The following is a 24,120-nucleotide window of genomic DNA, read 5'->3' on the forward strand; positions in this document are numbered from 1 at the left end:
TGGCTGTTCCTTCTCTGTTCTCGTTTAGTGCTGACAGACATAATAGAACTTTTATCCCTCGTGTCATGTAGCTGTACACGAGTCACATGTAACCAAATGGTTCTTGCAGAGGGGATCATGTGCATATTTCCAACAGGATACTGGAAAATTAGTTGACTTTTAGACAAATTTGAAAACTGTCTTAAACTACCATGATTTTATATGTCAGAGCTGCAAACATTCATATTACCGGTACGTTACTTTTCATCCAGTTCTGCAGATGGTCTGACTTCACAAATGTGAACAAAAGCTAATTTTCAAAGTTTGCCATAACATTTTGGGTTGTTTTGGGATGTAGAAAGTTATTTTAAACATCAGGTTGACTTTGAAAACATGGTTAGCTATTTTCTTAAACCCCATAACCAAGAAAAATTATATTTTATGTAGAATATAATCAACAACGTGCATGTGTACTCAAAGTAAACTTCCAGAAGCACATTTGGTAGAAGGCTTTATTTTTTAACACCAGTGAAACAGAAAAAAACAAGTGGTAGTTTCAGAAACTTAAAAATACAGTTTAGGGTTTATTCTAACTACAACTTATGTCTTGTAATTAAATACAAGAAACACAAAAATATTAGTGTTTTTACTATGTGGTAATGGGTAGTATTATTCGGTATTTGCAGCTATCAGTAATGTTTCTAACAGTACATTCTCAGTTTTTGTTAGTGTTTTAACATATAAAAGACAAATTATACAGAAAAATACATGTCAGTACTTAAATTTCAGTCTACATGTGCTAACAGATTAAACATGTCAACACAAAACTAAAAAGTAAAAACATCAATAAATGCATCTGTGAGTCATTTTAAAACAACATTTCACTCAAGCACATTTTCATATTCTCATTTATCACACCGACATTGCAGGAATTATTGACGTTAGACATTAGTTGTCTCTGAATTACATTCAGCAGTGGTGTGTGTCTTTGTTTCTGAACATTTAACCTTGCGAAACATCTTTTAGACTCATGTACACAAAACAGTATAAGCATCTCCACAGGAAACTGTCAAGCCAGTAGCAAAGTTAGTTTCATTCTTCACACTAAAGAGCTGGTGTATTTCATTTGCTAAAATTGACATATATTAAAGCAAAATACAGTATTATATATGCTGCAAGACAAGCATAAAATATGTATAGTAAAAACAAAACATTAACAAATCATTTGTAATGCTGTAGTAAACATCAAATGTGACTTCATTCATAAATGCCATTCTGTTTCTGCTGTAGTGCAATAATATAATGTTCAAAAGGCATTTTCTGTTTTAACACCATACCGTAATTTGCATCAAACCTGACCCACATTTGCATTAACAGACCCTTTGGCAGGTTCGAGGGATTAATGGCAACACCAGCATTTTTCCGGGGCTTTTTCCATAGCCTGAAAAGTGGTTGTGAACATTTTGGAAGAGCTTTTACTGATAATAACAGAACATGGACAATGCATATTATATACACATTAAACAATATGTAATACATGATAACAAATGGCTATATTTTAAGAGCTTAAAAAAGTAAAATGCAAACTGTTTTCTGATTTCAGTAAGGCCTCATTTTCTTTCCTCATTCAGGATTATTTTCTCCTCATGCTTCCATCATTGTTTATTTAGTCTTCATTGCATCCTCAGTTGCTGTAAAAGTGAATTCACTGTGGCTCCGTGTCAGGGCTCGGGCAGACTTCTCTGACAGGTTTCCTCTTCCCCCAGTGCAGGTGTCTGTAGATGGAGTCAAAAACTGATGTGGTGTACCGTGCAAACAGGCTGGTCCACTTCACAGCCTCCACCATCCACTGGACAGTACGTCCCACAAAGGCCATGAACACTGTGGTGTAGTGTGCCAGCAGTAGCAGGCTCCTTCCCAGCTGTCGGCCACGGTTGATGATCAGGTTCACCCTCTGGTCATGCCCCGCCATTATCACAGCTGTTATATAGTCCTGATGCTGACGGATCAAATAGTTTGGCACATTTTGCGTTTTTATGATGACGCTCCCTACATCCGGTAGAATTTGCAGACAGTCCCTTACACGCGCAGATCCCGTCTGGCCAATCAGAGCAGAGGAAGTTTTGTTTCCGGGAATGTTTGGTGATGTGGCTATGTTCTGACATCCATCCGAGGAAATATATCAAATAAAAGGCAGAAACATTTACCTGGGGAGCACTCGCACAGGTGAGTCAAAGCTCCATTCTTTTACAATCACACCACTCGCTGTGTTTCACCGCAGAGATGTCATGTACGGATGAACAAAACTCAGAGCAGGTTTTCTTTAAAGCAGATGTCCTTATTTACGAGTTACCAGCGTTAGCTAGCTAAGTAGCCTCTGCTAACTTACTGTGTCGTGGAAACTACAGTCACTTCAAACGACCGGAGTTTTAACGTAGCATCCTGTTCGCAGCAGCGCTTCTTAATCTTGAGATATTTCTACTGCATTTTAACGACGTCGGTGTTCAGCCGCCGTCCAACTTTCCGGGTTATTTTCGCGTTAGCTAGCATAATCTTTGCCGTTCACAAAGAGTGACGCAGCCGCAGTCCAGCTTGGAGCAGACAGGCTGGGGTTCGCATCCAATATGTTGACGCAGATGTGTAAAAACATCCCGTTTAAGAGACATTTAAACAATAAATTAGTTCAATTCTGGTGGTTTATTTGTATAAATTTATACGTCTGTTTGAAATATGTTACAGTCATAACAGAAATAAGTAGTTATTAATTACGTGTCAAGCATGCTGTTATACACTGTCTCCATTTGTCATTTTATTTGGTTGAGTCTCTAAAGATTATTATTGTTTTTGATTTTGGTTGGTTTAGTAAGCCTGCTTTAATTGTTTTTTAGTTACTTTATGTGTTTCCATGTCATGTTTTATTTGTTTTTGCTATGTGAAGCACTTTGGTATTATGTTAAATAAAATTATTACTGCTGTCGATATTGTGAAAACTTTTTTATTTCATTCCTCTCTTGCATGTCCCTATTTGCTAAGGGTGATTTAAGATTTAGATCTAACTATGTAAAATTAGAATATATTTTTTACTTGCTACTGAAATAATATGGAGACTAAAAATGGCTGGATTTTGTAATAAGTATTTGCAGCAGAAATCTTTTTTTAAAATGTGTCACAACTGGAGCAGAATGATGACAGCAAAAAATTGACTTGGATGATTCATGATTTTAATTGACTTTTTTTATATATAAGAACTTCAGACAAAACATGAAATGACAGAAAATATTCTTTTTTTTTTTACTATAAGTATGTGCCAGTTATTACTGAAGAAACACATTACCAATCATTATATTACAAGAAGCAAGCAGGTTGCATTTTGAGTTTTTGTTGAGCAAGAGAGGTCTCCAGAGAAATAATCTTTTACAATTTAGACATTTTTTCAAATTTTTAGAAAGTCAATCAAATGAATTTGATATATTGGCCAGCCCTTATTACAACTATGTAATCTGTCACAAGTTAAGCTGACTTCTGTGTCTACAGCAATGAAATAATTTACCTGTGATTTTCTATAGGAATTCAATATAACTACCTTCAGTACTGACACCTTCGTTTGAAATTCATGAAAGTGGTCAAAGAAAATACATAGATTTTTGATCGATACAATCTGACAATAACCAAATATATTAAACATTGGAATAGTAACATTGTCAAATTTGACATTACATGAGCAATTGTGTACATGAGCTATGTATATGAGGTTCAGACACTTTAAAGTAAATAACCAACTATCAATCATGACACCAGAGTTGAATAAGGAGACTGCAAGTATTTTGGTTCTTCATTAAGGGATCAATAAACAAATCATCACCAAAACATTTTTTAGAGTCTCCAAAAGAAAAGGCAAAAAATGTGTTTGAAGTAGGGCTGAACGACATGGACAAAATTTCATATCTCACTTTTCATGCCAGATATCTTGATATCGATATGATACAATATGACTACGGGTTCGGTGAAAACCAAGCATTTTTCAGAAAAATACAAACATCATAATACAAAAGAATGTGGAAAGTGCAGTTTTATTTATAAGAACTCACTGCCATAAAGTACGTAAAGTACGAATAAATAAATTACTAATCAAACATTTTACTGCTGAAAATGTTTTTTTTTACTGCAGAAATCTATATCGTTTATATTGTTGCTTTTTCGATATTAATATCTTGAATGTTCATATCTAGATATAGATACGATAATGGAATATCTTTCAGCCCTAGTTTGAACACCAAGAGTCTAAATTATTTCCAAAGTTGTGCGTGTCGGGCATTACCAACATCGCTCACAAGCCTCTCCCATAATTCCCCCTCACAGTGCCATCTTTATGTTTAGCCGTCTGGCCACGGTCCTCCAGGAGTTCTCTGGAGAGGAGGGCGCAGATGCAGACCCACAGGTGAGAGAGACTATTATCAGCTGAGTTTCTTGATAGAAAAATTCTGTGATACACGCTGAGACAAAAGACGGAGTCACTGGATTCTGGAATCAGAAGATTTTACCTGCAAGGAGCCAAGTACATACAGTGAGATGCAGCAGTTGACTGACTAACAATAGGAAGTTTAAGATCTTATAAAAGAACATGAATATTACAACCACAGGTCCAAGTTTACAAACATAATGAAGTTTATCAAGTTCACCATTGGCTTAGGTATCCAAAACACGGTGATGCATGGGTTCAGTGACCGCGTTTGTACTCTTCTCCCACCTACACTATGGCCTGATCTCCCCAAGGGCAATAGGCTGCTCTGGCCCCGAACTGGCACCATGAGACAGAAAACATGTAGATAGATAAGAAATGGTAGACATATCCTGGGTGCTTTCTCATAGGATATGTCATCACGACCCATCCATGACTCGTGGTCTGGACACCTGGTATTTACAGAGAATAGGCTAATATCATATTTCTCTAACATTTCTAGTATTTAAATTACAACATGCTGATCTGATGTTTTACTCACGTAGGAGCTTATTAGCCGCTAATCATTGTAACTATTGACAAATTAGTTAAAGATGGACTTGTATTTGTATAAAAATGAGAAATGTAATGAGAAATACCCCTATTTGAATTTGTTCACTGTTTTATTTTGTATTATTGTATTCTATTTTAATATTCCATTATGTTTAACGACAGTCTTTTTGATTGTTGTTTTTAAAATGTGTCAAGTGGGTTGTGTTTTCTGAGCAGCAACTTAATTCTGCATATCGATGGCCAAAAAACAAAACCTCCTACCTGCAAATTTTTAGATTTTGAGTTTTCACATTAAATGGTGAGAACAAGGATGACTCCACATTTTCTGTCTATCTGCAAGATAATCCCGCCCATTCTTATGACATGAAGGTGACCTGACAACAACAACAAAGACCATACTATAATAAAACTAAACCATCAATCAATCAATCAAATTTTATTTATATAGCGCCAAATCATAACAAAAGTTATCTCATGACACTTTACATATAGAGTTGGTCAAAACCAGACTCAAAGCGAATTTACAGAAACCCAACAGAATCCTCCAGGATCCACTTTTTTTTGTTTCCTGAAAAAAGTGATTCTTTCAGATAGGAGGTTTTGTATTTTGGCCATCGATATGGGTAAAAAGAAAGTAACCTGATTTGTCGTCTGGCCTATAATATAAAGTAGTATTAAGTAGTTGGCAGCATAAATACTGGATCAACCCTTGGTTTCACGTATCGCAGAGGTGGTTTTCATTTTACTGGAGTAAATATCCATGGTAACTTACATTGTAAACATAACCTGCTCTGGAGCAAATAGTGGGTTAAAACATATGAAAGCACTGCCTACTGGCCACTGCTTCCCAGTGAGTCTGGATACACCAGAAGATCCTGTGGTCCTCACTATGCACATTAAGAAGAGAAAATAGAAATCAGTTTGCTGAGCAGATACTGATATGGACTTTTAGGAAGGATAGAGATCTAAACTGTTTGGACTTTTATTATCACAGCAATACTATATAAAACAGTTATTAAAGCACCAAAGCCTTGAACTGCTTGACTTAATGATTTGACAGTAAGCACAATTACTACAGGGTGTCCCATAAGTCTCCATACATAGGAAAAATAAACGTTTCTTGACATAAACCATTTTTATTTATATAATATGCTCTATATGACTGCCATTTTGTCGGGAACACATTTCAATGCGTGTCCTCCACTGCTGAAGAACTATAAAGAAGAAATATAAAGAAATACATGTTAGAACCATATGTATTATGTCTCCTATGTATGGAGACTTATGGGACACCCTGTAGTTTGAAGTCTATTTTGTAATTGTTGTGTATTTGTTCCTCGACAGCAGCTTTGCTGAGCTGAAAGGATAAAGATCAAATTATCTTACATGGCATAATGAGACATCTAAATCCTGGGATTGTTTAACAGAATACACATTATAACAATTATAGTCAGATCTACTGGTGTCTTAAAGGTGGGTTGGGAGATGTTTTCCTAGAAGATTTTTTACTATATTGCTTAAAATCCCCTTCACAGTCTGATTACAACCAATTAATTAAACGCTCTAACACAAAAATTTAGTCACCTGTGGAATGGACAGGAATGAAAAAACACCATCCAATCATTTTAATTGGCCCATCAAAATGATTGAATGGTGGTATGTCTATCAAACTCAACTGCCATTTGCCATCTGTTTGGTGATAAAAGTCACTAATATGGGACGCAGGTTTACTATTAAGATCAGTTTCTGCATATTCATCTAAATATTTCTGTGTTGGTTATTTTTACACCGCCCCCCCAAAGGGGAGGCAAAGAGTATTGTTTTGGTTTGGTTTGTTTGTTTGTTAACACTTAAAGCTGCGTATGACTTTCGTCACCAATTTTTCATCAGATCTGTAAAACCTGAGTCATAGTCTAAGTATCACGAATCTGTTAGTCTTTCCGTGATTACGCACCTGAATCTCTTCTCTCATGGTGAACAATTTCGAAGTGTACTCCACCGTAAACAATCCATTTGTTTACAAACAGAGGTTGCTCAGGCATTTTCGGAAATTTGTCGTGATGTACATGGTGGTAAGTGGAGTCCCACGCAGCCTTTCTTGCTTGGTCGACATGTTTGTTGTTGCTGCTAGTGCAGCTCTGTGAGGCTGCTCTTCCCACAATGCATGTTGCGACAAATTTCAAAAAATCCTTGAGTGACCTACCGGCTCTGTTTGTAAATAAATGGATTGTTTATGGTGGAGTACACTTCGAAATTATTCACCGTAAGGGAAGAGATTCAGGTGCGTAATCACGGAAAGACTTACGGATTTGTGACACTTAGGCTATGACTCGGGTTTTACAGATTTGATGAAAAACTGGTGACGAAAGTTGCAGCTTTAAGCAACAACGCTGTTAATTGAATTCATACCAAATTGGGTTTATAGATTGCCAGTGACCCAGTATAGATATGATTACATTTTGGGAAAAGTAGGTCAAAGTAAAAATTTTTTATGAATATTTAAAATCTTTTTTTTCCCCATTTATTTATAATTGCCGAAATTTGTCTATGCTATCTATGTCTATGCTGACATCAACACATGCATAGACATGATGTCATCAACTGGATTGATGCTAAAATAAGCTACAATACATCCGAGGGGTGGGGTTTGTTGTGCCTGGCACCACTTGTTTTACTTTGTTTTTCTTTAACAGGGCATGCTTGTGCCTCAGCTCCCTGCCAGTGAGGGCCAGGCTTCTCTGGAGTCTGAGGCACCTGAGGAGGCTATGGAGAGGCTGGCCCACCTGGAACAGCTCGTGGTCCAGCTAAAGGAGCTTATCCGGGATAAAGATTCACAGCTGGTCCAAAAGGATGCTGAACTGGCCAGCAAAGGTGCTCAGCTCAAGGTAAATTTCTTGTGGGTTTATTGCTATTAACTTATGACTCTGAAATCAATAACTAATGGCCTTTTCGCTCCACAGAATGAAAGTGAAGCAGCTGAAGCTCGCTTCACTAAACTCAAGCTGCAGGCCAAAGCCAAGATGGCTTCACTGACTAAACAGATAAATGAATTGAAAGGACAAGAAGGACTAACAGTGAGTCAGAAAAGACCAACATATAGTTTTTAGTTTTTATGCCTTTGCAATATTATGACACACCCATACATTATCAACACTCCAGTTTTATCTCACATAAATATATTTTTGTTTACACCAGAGCCCAGAGAGCTCATTTACAGGAGCTGGTGCAGCAGTTGAGGAGGAGCTTCAAGAACTTAAGAATAAGCTGAATGAAGAGGAGGCCAAAAGCAGGGAGCTCAAAGAACGACTGGAGGCCACCGAACAGCTGCTTGAAGAGAAGGAAACTGTGCATAAGGAACAGGTGACAAACTTGTATCATGTTGTATATAATGACCTTGAATGGTATGATAAAAGGTTGTTGAATATTTGTGATGCTTTTGTTTTCAGGTGCGGATACTTCAGGCTGTGGTTTGTGAGAAGGATGTGCGTTTCCAAGAACAGATTCAGAAGCATGAAGAGGAGCTGCTAAAGGTCACTGCACAGTCTCAGAATGACAGCGAGCTTCAGCAGGTATAACATCCAGTGTCTGCAGTGATTATTTTTTATTTATAGTCAATCCATTCACCTTCTGTATTTTATAACACTTAGATTTATGTTAAAGCCTTGAAGTTTTAACTGCTTTCTGTCTGTATTATTTGTTATGGTGCTGACCTAAAAAATGCTTTTAGGTTTTATTAAAAACTGTTACCCTTATAATAGTCAAGTCAGATGCTTAGACAAAAATAGCACACTTCAGAGTCATTCAGTCTATTGTGTACTCATTTGGTCTCTGTTTTTGCTGTTTCTCAGGCCTTTCATGCAGCCCAGAGGCGGTGTGAGGAGCTGGAGGAAGCCCTGAACTCTCGGTCTCAAGTTCTAGAAATGCTCCAGCAGGAAGTCAGCAGTGCTGATCAGCAAAAACAGGTACAGATCTTGCTGTACCAGTTACCACTATTGTGTTTGTTCTGACATTGTTAAACATGTTGCCAGTTATTTACAGAAGCTTCACTTATATTATTACTCATCCTGCATGATGAAAAGTGACACACCAACATGTAGAAATCATTATTATGCATTGTTTGTCTGACATTCACAGCACACACCCCCTCATATATTCTTTCTCTATCCTTGTGTTGGTTCGTCTGCACAGATCTTAACTGCTCAGTTCCGTCAGATGGAACAAGAGCTGGACAATGCTGTCAAGCTGAGGGAGGAGGAGAGGCAGCAGTGGGCTGAACAAGCCAGCAAGGCTGATGCTGAAATCTCAGCCCTCCGAAGCAGCCTGGAGGCCCAGGAAAATGAGAGAGCAGAGGTGGCTAGGCTGGAGAGCGAGCTGGCCTCCTTGAGAGATGCAGAGCTTGTTAATCAGGAAGCTTTGCAGAAAGAGAAGATGGATGTTGCCAGGCTAGAGAGAGAACTGGCTCTGATTAAAGAGGCTGAGATTACAGCCACCCAAGCATCCCATGATGCGCTGGAGAGAAACAGGGCAGAAATTGATCGGGTTGAAAGAGAACTTGCATCTGTGAGAGAGGCAGAGTCTGCAGCTGTCCATGCCAGCCAGAACGCTTTGGAGAGGGAGAAGTCGGAAGTTGATAAACTAAATAAAGAGCTGACTGCCCTAAGGGAGGAGCATGAACATTTTCAGAAGAAATCTATGGTCTTGGATGAAATTGGGAGGCATTTACGTTCTCTGTCTCTAGAAGATGTGCCAGCAGCAGAGGAAAGCCCTGACTCTGGTGACCTTTCCCTGTTTATCGAAACTGTGCGGTCTATTGAGACCCAACTGACGAGGCTGAAAGATGAACATAATGAGAGCGAGAAACGCTGTGAGCAGCTTACCAATAACATGGATGTTCTTCAAGGTTAGAGCACTTTTCTCTGGAATTCAAATAAATTCATATAAAGTTTTCAAGGATTTTAAAAAATATTCTAATTTCTTATTTTCAGAACAACTGCACAGAAAAGCAACAGAACAGGAGGAGGCGACTGCCAAAATACAGCAGCTGGAGCAGCAAATTGAAGTGGTGAGTGATCACAAAAACCTCATTTTTGGAATTATCAGCTGTTTTAGCACTCAAAGTTGGAAGCGTATTTTTACTGAGATGTAAACTTCAAGGGTGAATCCAGATATTCCTACAGGCTTTGTGATCTCTGCAAAGCTCAGCTTCAGTGATTCTCATTGTGTTTGTTGGGAGTTTCTACTAAGTTCCATCTCAGTTGACATTGTTTAATAAAGTTTTGAAATGCAAGGTGTGAGGCTGAAAGTTTAGCTTAAGTTAATGTATACATAACAACATAATCAGGGCACAATGTCCCCAAAGTTTTTGTGTCCTACCGTTTGCCAAGTTCATTATGAGATGGATGCAGCCTGCGTGACTGTTATTGTCATCTCCATCAGGGTCACAACTTATGTCTGGCCTTGAACTTTGTGAGACAGGACAGGACTGAAGCCTGTCTGTCTGTGACCCTTAACAGACAGACAACACTTTAACTCGGTGCAAACAAGCATGTCTAATCCTCTCTACACTGATCCACTAATATGACAAGCTATAGTCTAAACCAGCCTTCACCTCTTGCTATGTCATACATAGCACTGCTGCAAGTGTGTATATAAATAGTAACAGCATTCATATAAGCTTCTGAGTGCTTAGGTAAAATATCATTTTTGCCTTCTATACTGTGATCTGTAATCACATTTTATTTTCTCTTTCAGATGTCTGAAAGAGGTGATATGACTGAACCATCAGCACATGATATAAATGAATCCCAAAAAGGTACTAAACTTGGGTTTGTTTGATGTGTGATTTGATAAAGAATCTAAATTTATTGCTCATAAAAAAGGAAAGGACAAAATAAGAGCTGTTTTCAGAGTATTAGTACCTTTAATGACATTCATTTTGTTAAAAGGCTAAACTGATTGCCCATGTTGCTTTATAATAATAAATTGGCATGTAAATTTATAAATGTAAAAAAACAAAAAAGTATTGCATCTATTTTATGTATATATAGTAGAAATTGTAACTGTAGCTTTGTGGCATAATTTGACATAATTTAAAAAACTTAAGAAATGTGTGTCTAAGTATGAGCAGCCCACTCCTTTGAATCATTTAATGTTATCTTTGTTTTCTTCTGCAGCACACATACTTGCCCTGGAACAGCAACTATTAGAAAAAGACAATGAACTGGTAGCCTTAAGAGAGTCCCATAAACTGACTAAGGAGCACATTCCCAGTGGTGGCACTGTAGGGGAAAATGATCAGGTTCAGGATGCTAGTATGACCCACCATGATGATTCTTCTCTTCTTGACCCACTGGAGGAAACACAAGAAGAGGAGGTCACTTTAGTTGCAGAGGACACTTCTGTTCTCTCAATTTCAGCTGATAATGAGAGTAGCCCAGAGCTTATTGGACACCAGTCGGAGTCTCCAGAAGAATCCAAAGGGACCTCCTCTGATGAGATGGTTGCTAGCAGTGATTCTGAGGTGGCCCACAGCAGCTGGACCCTCCTGGAAGCTGTGAATCAAGACGGGGCCCAGGAATGGCCATCCAGTCTGCAGGACTTAAGCCAACTGCAGCTGCAGTCATGGGAAGCAACAAGTATGGAACAGGAAACCTCTACAGTTCAAGTAGAGTCTTCATCCGTCATCATCCAAGAGACTGTTCAAGTTCATTTAAGTTCTTCCTCCACAGACACTAATGTACCATCCGGCCAGGTCTTTGCACAGGTTGTGGCTGAGGAAATCCAGAAAAGGCATGGTGAACTTTTGGCAGAGCTCCAGAGGCTCAGAGATGCTGCTGCAGAATCACAGGAGAAAATCAAGAGTCTGGAGGAGGAAACACGCATTCTTACTGCTACTAAGGAGGAGGCAGAATCTCAGGCCACTGATTTTGGAGAAGAGCTTAAAACAGCCAGAAATGAATTAGATAAGGTTTCCCAGCAAAGCAATGATGTGACAGAGAAGCATGGTGTTGAAATGCAACTTTTGGAAGAACAGATAGACATTTTGAACACTCAGAGTAAAGTCAAAGATGAGAAGATCCAAGCCTTGCAGATAGAACTGGAAATGGTCCTTCAAACTCTCTCTGAGCAGCAGGGTCAGGCCAGGATGCTGAGTGCTCAGCTGGAGGACAGAGAGTTACTTTCCTCGGAGCTTGAAAGAAAGCTTCAGGATATGGAGAATAGTATGCTGGAATTCTCCCAGACATCAGAGCTCAACAATGACTCTTTGTTAAAGAAGGACTCTGAGATCACTGAACTACAGCTACGTCTCAGTCAAAAAGAGCAAGAGATGATGGAGCTTAACGACAGTATGTCTGCCAAACTCCTTCAGGCAGAAGAAGAGAAGTTCCACATTGACAGTGAAGTCAGTAAACTCAAGGAGCAGATAAAGGAACTTGAGAAAAATACAGAAAGTTCTCCAGAGTCAACATTTCAAATAGATGAAAAACTTGATATATTACAGAGGGAGAAAACTGATTTGGAAAACCAACTGACAAACACAAAAAAGAAGTTGCAGGTGGCACTTGTGCAGCGCAAAGAGCTCATGAAGAAAGTTGCTGATTTTGAAAAGGCAAAGAAAACAAAAGAACAAGATATCACAACATCAGAAGAAACAGAAAAACCTCATAGCCAGGAAATGCATGAAATGGAGGCTAAATTTATTGAACTTGAGCAGGCTTTACGATCCAAAGAAGAAGCCATTGAAACTCTTGAGCAGAAAATTAGCCACCAGGATCAAGTTCTTGCAGAGACACTTGCTCTAAATAGAAAATTAAATGAAGAAGCTGAAAATTATCAGCAGACTGACTCTTCCTCTGACACGAGTGAGTTACAGTCCCAAGTGGCCTCCCTTGAAGCAGAGTGTGAGACATTGCGGAGGAAAGTCCTGGAGGCCCAAGAATCTCGCAAAGAAACTATCCGCAAAGCAAAAGAGAAAGAAAGACACCACCGTGAGCAATTGAAGCAGCAGAAAGAAGAATACGCTGAACTCATCCAACGATGTGAAGTGCAGAGTAATGAACGAGAAGTCCTTCTTACTAAATTGAGAGAACTGGAGGGGAACAGTAAGAGAGAAGACCTGCCCCACCAGGAGAGAGAGGATGTGGCTAAAAATGTGGAGAAACCTGTAGCAAATGAGTGGGCTCAGGAGGACTGGGTAGATTTTGCCTCATCTGAAACTGATACGTCACAGCTGGCATCCAGTGATCAGATTCAGCATCCTGCAGAACAGGCTGAAGATGTCTCTTCACAAATGGAGGAAACTTTGAAAGCACTCAGAGAACAAATCCAGACCCTACAGATGGCTAACACAGAGTTAGAGAAGCAGTTGCAGGACGCTCACGACAGCCTGTCACTGAAAGAGACTGAATTAGAGGAATTGGGCAAAGGGCTGCAAGACTTAAGAGAAAAGGAAAGGCAAATTGAGGCACTTTCAGAGGAAATGAATGATCTTAGAAACAAGTATCAGGAAGCTGAGTCTTGTGCTGAAAAGCTGAAAGCAGAGATGGAAGCTGCAGTCAGTGCAGCTTCTGCAGATTCTTCATCCTCCATTGCTGCTTTTCAAGCTGAAGCTGAGGAATTTAAGCAATTTCTGGACAATAAAAATCATGAAATAATGGAGCTCAGTCACCAACTTACCGAACAGAACTCTCTCATACATTCCATGCAGGATACTGTCTCTCAGAAAGATGAATTAATCATTTCATTACAGGAAGAATTAAAGGCAGAGCAAGAGAAAACTCAAAGGTTAGAGATTGAACATCCACAAAAGCAAGAGGAAGAAAAAGATAGTGAGACAAAGATCCAGCAGCTTCAACGGAAGCTTCAGGCTGCCCTTATCTCTCGTAAAGAGGCCCTCAAAGAGAACAAAACTCAAAAGGAGCAGCTAGCATCAAATGAGCAGCTCATAGCTGAGCTGCAGAAGAAAATGGAAACAACAGAAGAAGAGCTGGAGAAGCTATGTACTGAAAGAGTTAGACTGATTGATGAGGTTGATCGAACATTACTAGAGAACCAAAGTCTGGTGTCATCATGTGAGAGCCTCAAGCTGGCAATGGAAGGCATACTGAATGAAAAAGATAGTTGTAAAAGAGAAGCTGAGCTGGCAAAAGAGGAGGCTGCCAAGGCATGCAGAGAATGGGAGGAAAAGGTACAAGGCATGAAGGATGAATATGAAACTCTGCTCAAGTCATATGAAAATGTAAGTGATGAGGCAGAACGTGTGAGACGTGTTCTGGAAGCTGCCAGGCAGGAGAGACAGGAGCTAGCAGCCAAAGTAAGGTCACATGAAGTTGCCAGGCAGGAAGCTGAACATCAGGCAGAAGAAGCACAAAAAGAAGTAGATTCAGTGAAAGACAAAATGAGAAAGTTTGCCAAAACAAAGCAGCAAAAAATATTAGAGTTAGAGGAGGAGAATGAAAGACTCCGAGAGTTGCAGGAAAAGACTGTCACAACTCGAGAGGACAGGGAACTGAGAACTGAGCTGAAAAGACTTCAAGAAGAGCTGGGAGCTTTAAAAGATGAGTTAGAAACAACAGCAGAGGAAAGAGACTCTTTGGGTCATCAGATTAAAGACTTACAGCAACAACTTTCCCAGAAAGAGGAGGAAATCAATGTAATTCAGGCCACTCCACTTAGCTCCTCAGCTGTTATAGAGGAGGTTGTTACTGCCCAGCAATCAGCTGTAATCATGACGAAAAGTGAGCCTAATGAGGGTGAATATGAAAATGAAGAAAAACACTTAAATCAAGCGGAGACTCCAGATGAGCAAGAAACTTCACTAGAAACAGACTTGCAACTTACTGAGGAAAAAACAGCAGTGACTGACAGTGAGAATAAAATGAAGGAGATTGAAGCAGCAGTTAATGCAGAAAGAGAGCTGTGGCTGCAACGGGAGATTGAGCTTAAGAGTGAACTGTCCTCTCTTGAGCAAGATCTCCAAGTGAGTAATGAAAAGGTGACCCTACTGAGCCCCCTAGAGAAATGCCTTGAAGAGGCCAAAGAGAGAGAAAAGAGCCTGATTGAAGAGGGTGAAAAAAGGGAAACCCAGTTTAAAGACCTCTTAAAAAGCCTTGAAAATGAGAAAGATAATCTAGAGGAACGTTTGATGAACCAGTTGGCACAACTCAATGGGAGTATTGCCAGTTATCAGCAAGAAGGAGCAGACAACCGAGAGCACCTCGCGGAACTTCAGCGTGTGGTGGAGAGGTTGGAGAGGGAGCGAGCTGAACTAGAGGCTGAAGCTCAGAGTGAGAGAGACCGGGCTGCCAGGCTGGAGGAGGACATGAGACAGGCCCAGAGAGAAAGAGCTGAAGCTGAAGCCGAGTCTGGAAAGCAAAGAGAGCTGGAACAACAGCTTCGGTCTGCTCAGAGGGTGAAAGAAGGCAGCCAGAGCCGAGCGCGTCAGTTAGAAGAACTGTTGAGGGAAAAGCAACTGGAGGTTCGTCAGATGCAGAAGGACTGCATTCAGTACCAGGAGAGGATTAGTGAGTTGGGTAGAGAAGCAAAAGCACTGCAGCTTAGCCGTGATGAGCTGCACAAGAAGCAAGAACAATCTCAAATGGAGATTTCCAAAACCTTAGCTGACCTGAAAAAGACTGAAGATGAGCTGGCAAGCTGGAAAACCCAAATGGACACCACAGAGAAACAGTTGAGACAGGTTTTAGCTGACAAAACAGCATTAGAAGAGAAAATTCAAGAGAGAGAGGCTTTTATGAAAGCTGAAGCAGAGCAAACCCTGGACTCTGTGAGATTCAGGCTTGGAGCTGAGCTTAAGGAGATGGAACTGAGACTGGAAGAAGCTTATAGAGAGAGAGAAAAGGAAGAGGAAGCCACACTGGAGGCCAGAGAAATGGTGGAAGGAGCTGAGAGACGGGCACAAGAGATGCAAGCTCGTCTGGATGAGTCTCTGGCAAGGTTAGCTGCCTTCTCACGCTGTATGTCCTCACTGCAAGATGATCGAGACAGAGTTTTAGATGAGGCCCGACAGTGGGAGAGTCGCTTTAATGGTGCCCTGCAGGGTAAGGAAGCTGAAGTTCGGGAGGCCGAAACCCGGGCCAAAGACCTCACAGAACAGCTTCAGAAAGAATCTGCCATGAAAGAGGCCCTTCAGCTCTCACTCGATAGGTAACTTTCTTTTCTTCTCCTTAGACTTAAATTTGTAGTACAACACTTCAAATGTGTAATGTTATGTGGAAATGTTTGTCAATTTCAGACTGGAGAAAGCGGACAAAGAATGGCAGCTGAGACTGGAAGAAGTGGAAAATAAATTTAGTGAAAGCCAAGCTGTTCTTGAGGAAGAGAGGAGCAAGCTCAAGGAAACTACAGCTGAGATGATATCTGCACAAAATGAAGCTCATACCCTTAAAAATGAGGTGGAGAGTCTGCATCAGAGGGCTCGGGCTCTAGACGAGGCTGTGGTTCGGTTACAGACTGAAGTCGATCAGGCCAGGATTGAGCTGAGGGAGAGAGAATCGGAGGAGAGGCGGCTTTGTCTAAATGTGGAGCAGCTAGAGACAGACCTGCGCTCCTCCAAAGCTTTGACGGAAAATCTGCAGACAGAGTTAAATGAGAAGGAAAGGAGAGAGGTAGAAATGTTGGGAGAGAAGGAGCAAGCTGTTGCTCAGGTATTTCTTCATCTGTGCTACATACTGTGTTCCACAACCTCATATATAATAAAAGATTGCAAAAAGCATAATTTGTATCTGTTGTGTGGGTTTTATGTTCCAGGCTGCAGAGGATGCAAAAACAGAGGCTGACAGCAGGGCACAGGAGGCAGAAAACGAGTTGGAGCAAAAAAGAGGAGAATTGCGTGATCTGGAAGAAAAGCTACGAAAGGGAGAGGAAGAGAGCAACAACAGAAAAGCTAGACTGGACTCTTTCATGAAGGCCATGGGATCTTTGCAGGATGACAGAGACAGAGTCCTCAACATGTACAAACAGCTGGAGGAGAAACACCTGCAGGTAATGTACAATAAACAAAAGATTATATTGCAGGTGTTTTAAGGCCTGTTTTGGTATTTATATATTTAATTTAAATTTTGTGTCCCAGGTAATGATGGAGAAAGACGGTCTAATCCAAGAGGCTGCAGGAGAGAACAACAGTCTGAAGGAAGAGCTGCGTTCTCTGCTGGTCCAGAGAGATGACCTGTATGCTGAAAAGGCCAAGCTGTCCGCTCAGCTTCATGGCTACCGTGATGAACTTAACCAAGTGCTCAGCATGAAGGACTCCCAGCACAAACAGCTTTTGGCAGCCCAACGAGAACGGATTGCGTCTCTGGAAAGGGAACACGAAGAAATGGAAAGCCAGCTGATGAGCCTTAGCAAAGCCAGAGAGGCTGAAGTGGAAGGCAAATTGGAAATAGAGACTCTTAATCAGGCTGGTGACAGCAGGGCGTCATCACAGGTGGTAGATGCTCCTGGAGCAGAGGTTGAAAAGCTGAGGGAGCAGCTGGAAGCAGCAAGAGAGCAGGTGAAAGGTTTGGAGGAGACCCTACATAGAGAGAGGCAGGAGCAGGAGAGTAAGAGCAAAGAGCTTGCTGAGCTGCGATGGGAGGGAGGTGTGATGCGGACAGAGTCAGAGAGCGCTCAGGAGCGGGTGGCAGAGCTGGCCCGAGACCTGTTGGCTGTTGAACAGAAGCTGCTCGAAGAGAAAGAAGTTACAGCTCAGCTGACGGCAGAGAAGCAGTCATTTACTAAAGCCATGGCCTCTCTACAGGACAGCAGGGACCAGGCAGTCGCCAAGGCCCAAGAACTGAGCTTTAAGGTGGAGGAGATGAGCAAGGCAGGAGGTCACACAGCTCAGAGTAGTCCTGGAGGCTCCACTGGAGAAGTATGGGGCCTGAAAAATGCACTACAAGCCCTGCAGAATGACAGGGAAAGACTGGTGAGTAACTGCTTTAACAATAACTGCAACTTAGGCTTTTTCAGGGTTATTAATAGTTATGTGGTTGGTGGTGTTTTTATTGACACCTGCAGAATTACAATTACTTTTTCTTTCTCATATCTTATCAGCTGGAGCAGCTTCAAACACAAACCTCTAAGATCAAGAAACAGAAGTCAGAGCTGGCTCGGTTGGGAGCAGGAGAACTGATTAAAGTCAGCCAGGAGCTGTTTGAGGAGAAGAGGAGGAGTGAAGACATGCTGGGAGTCATAACAGAACTAGAAAGGGTTGTGGAAGTGGGCAGGCATGAAATAGAAACACTACGGTGAGAAGATCCAGGAAAATAGTGTCATTTTAATTCATTTAGTTGTTTTTGATGCAAATACGACAAAAAGCCTTTGGGTTATTTGTGAATTTCAGTGGGGTTTTGCGTGTGTGTTTTTAGTTTGGAGCGTATTGATTGGATGGCTCAAGCAGAGCAGCTGAAGCAGCAGACACTTGCTACGCTCTCTGAGAGGGACCAACAGCTGCGCCAACTTAGCGCCATGCTGGAGGAAGTTCGGAATCAGAAACCTAAAATTCAGCAGGAGCTCTATCAGAGGGAGGTAAGAAACATGCTCAGCGCTTCTGGAAAATAAAGTTGGGAAAAAAATAAATTAAAAAAAATTATATATATATATATATATATATATATATATATATATATATATATATATATATATAGTGCAGTAATAATAATCTTGAAGTGCTTAAGCCATTTCAGTGTAATTCTTCATTTGCAATTCTTTAACTTGGCATGCATAACACACTGGGAATTAATTAATGGTACTTGGATGTTCTTAGGAATGTTTCTATTCTGTCCAACTTTAGTTTTAGAATTAATGGGATGTTGGAGACATAAGACAAAAAACACAGCTACTACGGTGACAAAACGGAATAAGGATGAAGTGGCATTTCAAGATGACATATAATGTGAATAATGTTTGTCACAGGGAACAGAGGAGGTGGACAGTGCTCCTGGTGCTCCACAGGAGAGAAGTACATTACTGGAGAGCCACACCTACATAGCTGAAGTCAAAGAGCTACAGCAGAGGTATTAAATGGACCAAAAGCTTTTACCCTTTATCGAGAAATGAAGGCGGCATGAGCTCTTTCTGAAACAGCAACGTTTGTTCATTTGTCCACATCAGGCTTGATGATGAAATTCAGCAGAGGATGGCTGCTGAGGAGCAGCTAGTGGCTGTGCAGGATCGACTCAAACGGTATGAAAAGTGATAAAAATAAATGAAAGAGAAAATGATAGACATCATATGACATGATCCCACACAGTGAAATTAAAGGTTCAATCTGTAAGATGTAGAACTTACCAAAAATTGCGATGTCACATGCAGATTTTCTACAGCCTGGAAACACAGGTAAAAGTAAATATAAAAGTCTTGTGTCCTCTTAGATCATTTGAATTACAATATGCTGAGTGGTGCTCAGTGATGCTAAAAACTACTTGTTTTCGTGGTTTTTACAGCCACTATAGGGGAGGGTGAAGTGAGAGGTATTCATTGGGTCTCAGTCAAATGTCACCACTAGATTCCACCTGAAAACATGCATAAAGAGATATAATGTACTGAGAAAGCCAGACACTTAATAACCCACTGTATACACAAGTATATGACCATCAGCCATACATGAAAATAGGCCTTAATCACTTTAGGTCATCAGATTTTGTTCCATTATTTTTAGTGTGAAGGATATTTGTGGTATATAAATATTGGTTACTTTATTGTCCTTGTTTGGGGAAAGAAATCTAAGGAAAATCATGCTTTTCTGTGTTTTCTGTTGAACTTATCAGCATTTTTTCTTCTTGCCCCTTTTCTTTCTTTTAGCTCAGATACATTTGATTGATCTCCAGTGTATAACAGCTAACATTTGTTATTATCATTAGTCACAGCCCGGCTAAATGGCATTCTGCGCATGAAGGGGATCACTCGGAGACTGCTGTCTTTATTGAGCCACCAGAAGGAGCCGTCACTCGAGTAAGTACCCACTAACATCATGTTCTGTCTTATTTATCATCTTAAGCACCATAATAATAAAGACTTATAGGCTAAATGTTTCTTGTAACCTTGTGTTCCTCCTCTTGCAGACTCGGAGAGGTGGTCCAGGCCTGATGCGGATGCTGCGAGTGGCCTTCTGCTCCCGTCAGCGCACTCCTCTGCTGCTCAGCCTCTATCTGCTCACTGTGCACGTCCTGCTGCTGCTGTGCCTGGGCGGATACCTCTGAAACCAGCTCCCTTTAAGCAAACTTCGCAGACAAGGCACAGAGTTAGAGGAACAGATGAAAAGTGGAAGGACGACACAAACCCAAGTCGAACCATGTTTTTAATGAATACACAAAATACTGCACTTTACATGAAGTACGATGAACGTGTAGCCAAAGTATTTACTGTATATTTACAGTTTAAAGGGAACTGTTGTCACTGAGTTTAACCAATGGGATCATGTTGGAGTTACTTAAAATCCCCTGAGAGGAGATAAAGGGACGAAGTTATAATTTTTTCTGGCTAAGGGCAGACAACATGTAGATTCATAATCAAGTATTTGGGCAGATGGAGTTTTTCTTGTGCCTTTAGAATGATAGACTTAATATTAATGGACTCAAGGGTCACTTTATATTTAATGGTTTGAGATGCAGGACACAACTGTTATTGTCCAGACTCTTCCTCTTCTGCTCATTTCATGCACACAAAGAGCACAGTGCAATTTCTGTTCTCATACATTCCTACTGTGTACCGACCTTTTCTTTTCTCTTATAGAAATCAAGGAGCATTATCGTTGTATTTGTACATATGTGCATTTATTAGTGTCCCTACAGGCTGGATGGGAGGTTTCATGTCCAGTAATCCTTCTCTGTCCATGTTTATGTTACACAGATTCAGACTTTCTTGACAGGTGAAGTCGTCAGCCAGGTGACATGTTATCATGGTGTGAGGACAGAGGCTGTTGGTTTTAATAATGTTCATCCCATTACTGACTACTTTGATGTAGCATAATTTATTGTCCATACCTAGTAATGGTGAAATAATCTACTACTTACATTTTACGTCATCACGATTATTCATTTGATTACTTGCTGTTGATAAAATGACTACTCTGGACTTTTCTTTTTTCCCACCATGCATACTTATTTGGCTTTACTGAAATACATTTTAGCTGTAAATAACTGTTTAAAAAGGGCTGTATACAAAAATAAATGTAATTTAAGTATTGGTGGTTTAGATCAGGGACCGATCTTATAGAACATTAATATTTTACTATTCTGTGTCTCAGAATTTTGGACCAATTAGGGGTTTAATTCCATCAATTGGGGTTCAGTGTTAATTTAAATCCAGCAAATTAAAACAATTTTTTTTCTTTTTATCATTTTTATTCAGTAACTAGGAATAAATGGTTTATCATTAATCAATGATTTTACAGTTTCAGCAAACGCAACATCCTGTGACACACAAGCCAGTGCTGGTTTCAATCATGCTGTAAAACTGTTTCTGATGTAAACACTGTTACTGCTGACACTAAAATCAATAAAAGGGTGTTTTTATTTGGGAGTGACATCAGCATGAAAGCTTTTTGCGTCAAGTCCAGTCATTTAGGTTATATACAGGGGTTGGACAAAATAATGGAAACACCTTAAAAAATCAACAAAATATAATTTAATATGGTGTAGGTCCGCCTTTTGCGATAATTATGGATTCTGGATTCTGTTGAGGATTCTGTTGGGTTTCTGTAGAATTGACTTAGAGTCTGGTTTTGACCAACTCTATATATAAAATGTCAAGAGATAACTTTTTTGTGATCTGGCGCTATATAAATAAAATTTGATTGATTGAGTGATTTAATTGGTTTTCCCCTGTAAGTCGCTTTGGAAAAAAGCGTCTGCCAAATGCATAAACATAAACATAAATTACAGCCTCAGTTCTCCGAGGTATTGATTCATACAACTTGTGAATTGTTTCCAAAGGAATTTTAAGCCATTCTTCAGTTAGAATACCCTCCAACTCTTTTAGAGACGATGGCGGTGGAAATCGACGTCTTACTTGAATCTCTAAAACTGACCATAAATGCTCAATAATGTTGAGGTCTGGGGACTGTGCCGGCCATACGAAATGCTCAACTTCATTAGAATGTTCCTCATGCCATTCTTTAACAATTCTAGCTGTATGGATTGGGGCATTATCATCTTGAGGTGAAGGTGTTTCCATTATTTTGTCCAACCCCTGTAGAACATGGTTTGGTTTTTAGGAGTATGTTTTCACCCCCTATAGTTTACTACATAGTGCATGTGCTAGTTCTATTTTTTTTTTTTTTTTTTTTTTTGACTGGTTAGGTCTATTTGGTGCAGGCTTACCACTGGCAAAAATCTGGAAAATAAAAAAGTAAAGTAAACAGCAATTATATATCAATATTTTAGATTTAATGCCTTTCAGTCAAGTTGCTAGTTTTTGAGACAGTTGGGCTTTGATTTTACTGTTAAAAACAAGTTTAATAAGTCATTACTTTTTAGTCTTTCATGATACACGCATCAAAGTTTCAGTTGCTCTATGGTGCAATGTGTCTTTAACTTCTGTAAAAAGATTCACAGGTGCATATTACACAAATTTGCATATTGCCAAATTACACCTTAGTGAACACAGAAAGGTTCTTTTGTGATTCTTTGCAGAATTCAATGCATACACAAAACACTGCACCTTACATGAAGTATGATGAACGTGTAGCCAAAGTATGTACTTTATATTTACAGTTTAAAGGGAACTTACTGGGTTTAACCAATGTGATCATGGAGTTATTGAATACCCCATGAGAGGAGATAAAGGGATGAAGTTGTAATGTTTTGCAGCTAAGAGTAGACAACATGTAGATTTGTAATCAAGTATTTGGGCAGATGGAGTTTTTCTTGTGCCTTTAGAATTATAGACGTAATATTAATGGACTCAAGGGTCACTTTATATTAAATGGTTTGAGATGCAAACCATTCTGTCTCCACATTGAAGCACATCAGATCTTTCAATTTTTTTAATTTTATTGTCATGTCTCATTGAATTCAAAGGTGTTTTTCTGAAATAAATAAATTAGTGTGATTCATGATATGATAAAAATGAGGGAAAAACACAATTTCACACCCATATTTCCAAAGCATAATGCTCATGTTTGAAAAGGTCCATAAAAACAATTCTATCATAGGAATGAGCATGTCTGTATTAATGTAAGAACAAAATATGAAGTTGGCATCTTTAACCAAAGTATTATTGGATAAGTTATATTAATTATTTCTATCCCATACACCTACTGCACATTAATTAATTAATTAATGACCCATGTGATATTGAAAACATGAAGACCGTATCTTCACTCAAACTATATTTATCAAGGTATCAAACTGGTAATACTTTACTACAGGTAGAAATATAAACACAAAAATGCTCAAATCAAATCACTGGAGGTCTTGGGTGATTTCACATGGACTGATCCAGGAACACTGTGCTGAAAAATGGACAGAAAAGTGTTTTTACTGAATATTATGATGTCACAGAGAAGATGACCTTTATCCTTTTGGAAATATGAATGTCATTACTTAATTATTATTACTATTATTATTAGTTTTTTGTTTTTTTTTAAATCTGTAATAGGTTTGCGTGAATTTTTGAGTTACAACCAAAGATGTGTTATCAAAGACATCTAAGAACATGTACATAGATATTTAGTAGTATTTTTTTATTATTATTTTCAGTGTTGTTTGAGGTGGCAGTGACCTTTGACCATCATAACATCAATTAGTTTTTTAAGGTTCACCTTTGAGTTATGGGACTGTGGGGCCTTGGAGGAGGTATGGGGTCTACCCTTATTAATATTTTGTTAGTCTATTGTGTTCCTGTCTCTTCACTTTATCTGGAAAAGGCTGTGTGAGTCTGCCCCCTAGTGTTGTGTTCATGCAACAACTAACATCTCAACACCGTCTCAGTCTGTTTTCACTAAAAAATGTAAATGTACATTCAAAGATGTGGGTGTTGAAACATTTGTGACACTTGTTCATATTCTATGATAATATTTGTGGCACTCAAAAAAATTTCTGTTTGTTGTATTTTTCTCCTTTTGTTTTTTCCGTTTTCTTTTCGTTCTTTAAAAAACTCTTTATTTATTAAACTTTTTTTTTTTTTTTTTT

At 39.5% G+C, this 24,120-nt stretch overlaps 1 protein-coding gene across 1 annotated transcript; it reads left to right on the forward strand.

Moving 5' to 3' along the window:
• Window positions 1–524: 524 nt before the first annotated feature.
• On the forward strand, window positions 525–21,512 carry golgb1 (golgin B1). Its single transcript, XM_030149128.1, has 20 exons — window positions 525–2,205; window positions 4,339–4,417; window positions 7,684–7,875; window positions 7,951–8,064; window positions 8,186–8,350; window positions 8,437–8,559; window positions 8,839–8,952; window positions 9,179–9,890; window positions 9,976–10,052; window positions 10,742–10,802; window positions 11,164–16,153; window positions 16,242–16,653; window positions 16,757–16,990; window positions 17,079–17,912; window positions 18,041–18,234; window positions 18,355–18,514; window positions 18,902–19,002; window positions 19,100–19,171; window positions 19,849–19,939; window positions 20,050–21,512. Exons 2-20 carry the CDS (start codon window positions 4,349–4,351, stop codon window positions 20,185–20,187), a joined length of 8,853 nt encoding a protein of 2,950 aa, XP_030004988.1. The 5' UTR covers window positions 525–2,205; window positions 4,339–4,348; the 3' UTR covers window positions 20,188–21,512.
• Window positions 21,513–24,120: the final 2,608 nt, after the last annotated feature.

The sequence above is a fragment of the Sphaeramia orbicularis genome, chromosome 12, assembly GCF_902148855.1.
Source record: "Sphaeramia orbicularis chromosome 12, fSphaOr1.1, whole genome shotgun sequence".
In the NCBI taxonomy this organism is placed as follows: Eukaryota; Metazoa; Chordata; class Actinopteri; order Kurtiformes; family Apogonidae; genus Sphaeramia; species Sphaeramia orbicularis.

Coding starts and splice junctions, on each gene's coding strand:
- golgb1 (XM_030149128.1), top strand. CDS start 4,349: ATGTTTAGCCGTCTGGCCACGGTCCTCCAGGAGTTCTCTGGAGAGGAG. Junction 16,654..16,756: donor AGGAGCAAGCTGTTGCTCAG/GTATTTCTTCAT, acceptor TTTATGTTCCAG/GCTGCAGAGGATGCAAAAAC. Junction 17,913..18,040: donor AGAATGACAGGGAAAGACTG/GTGAGTAACTGC, acceptor ATATCTTATCAG/CTGGAGCAGCTTCAAACACA.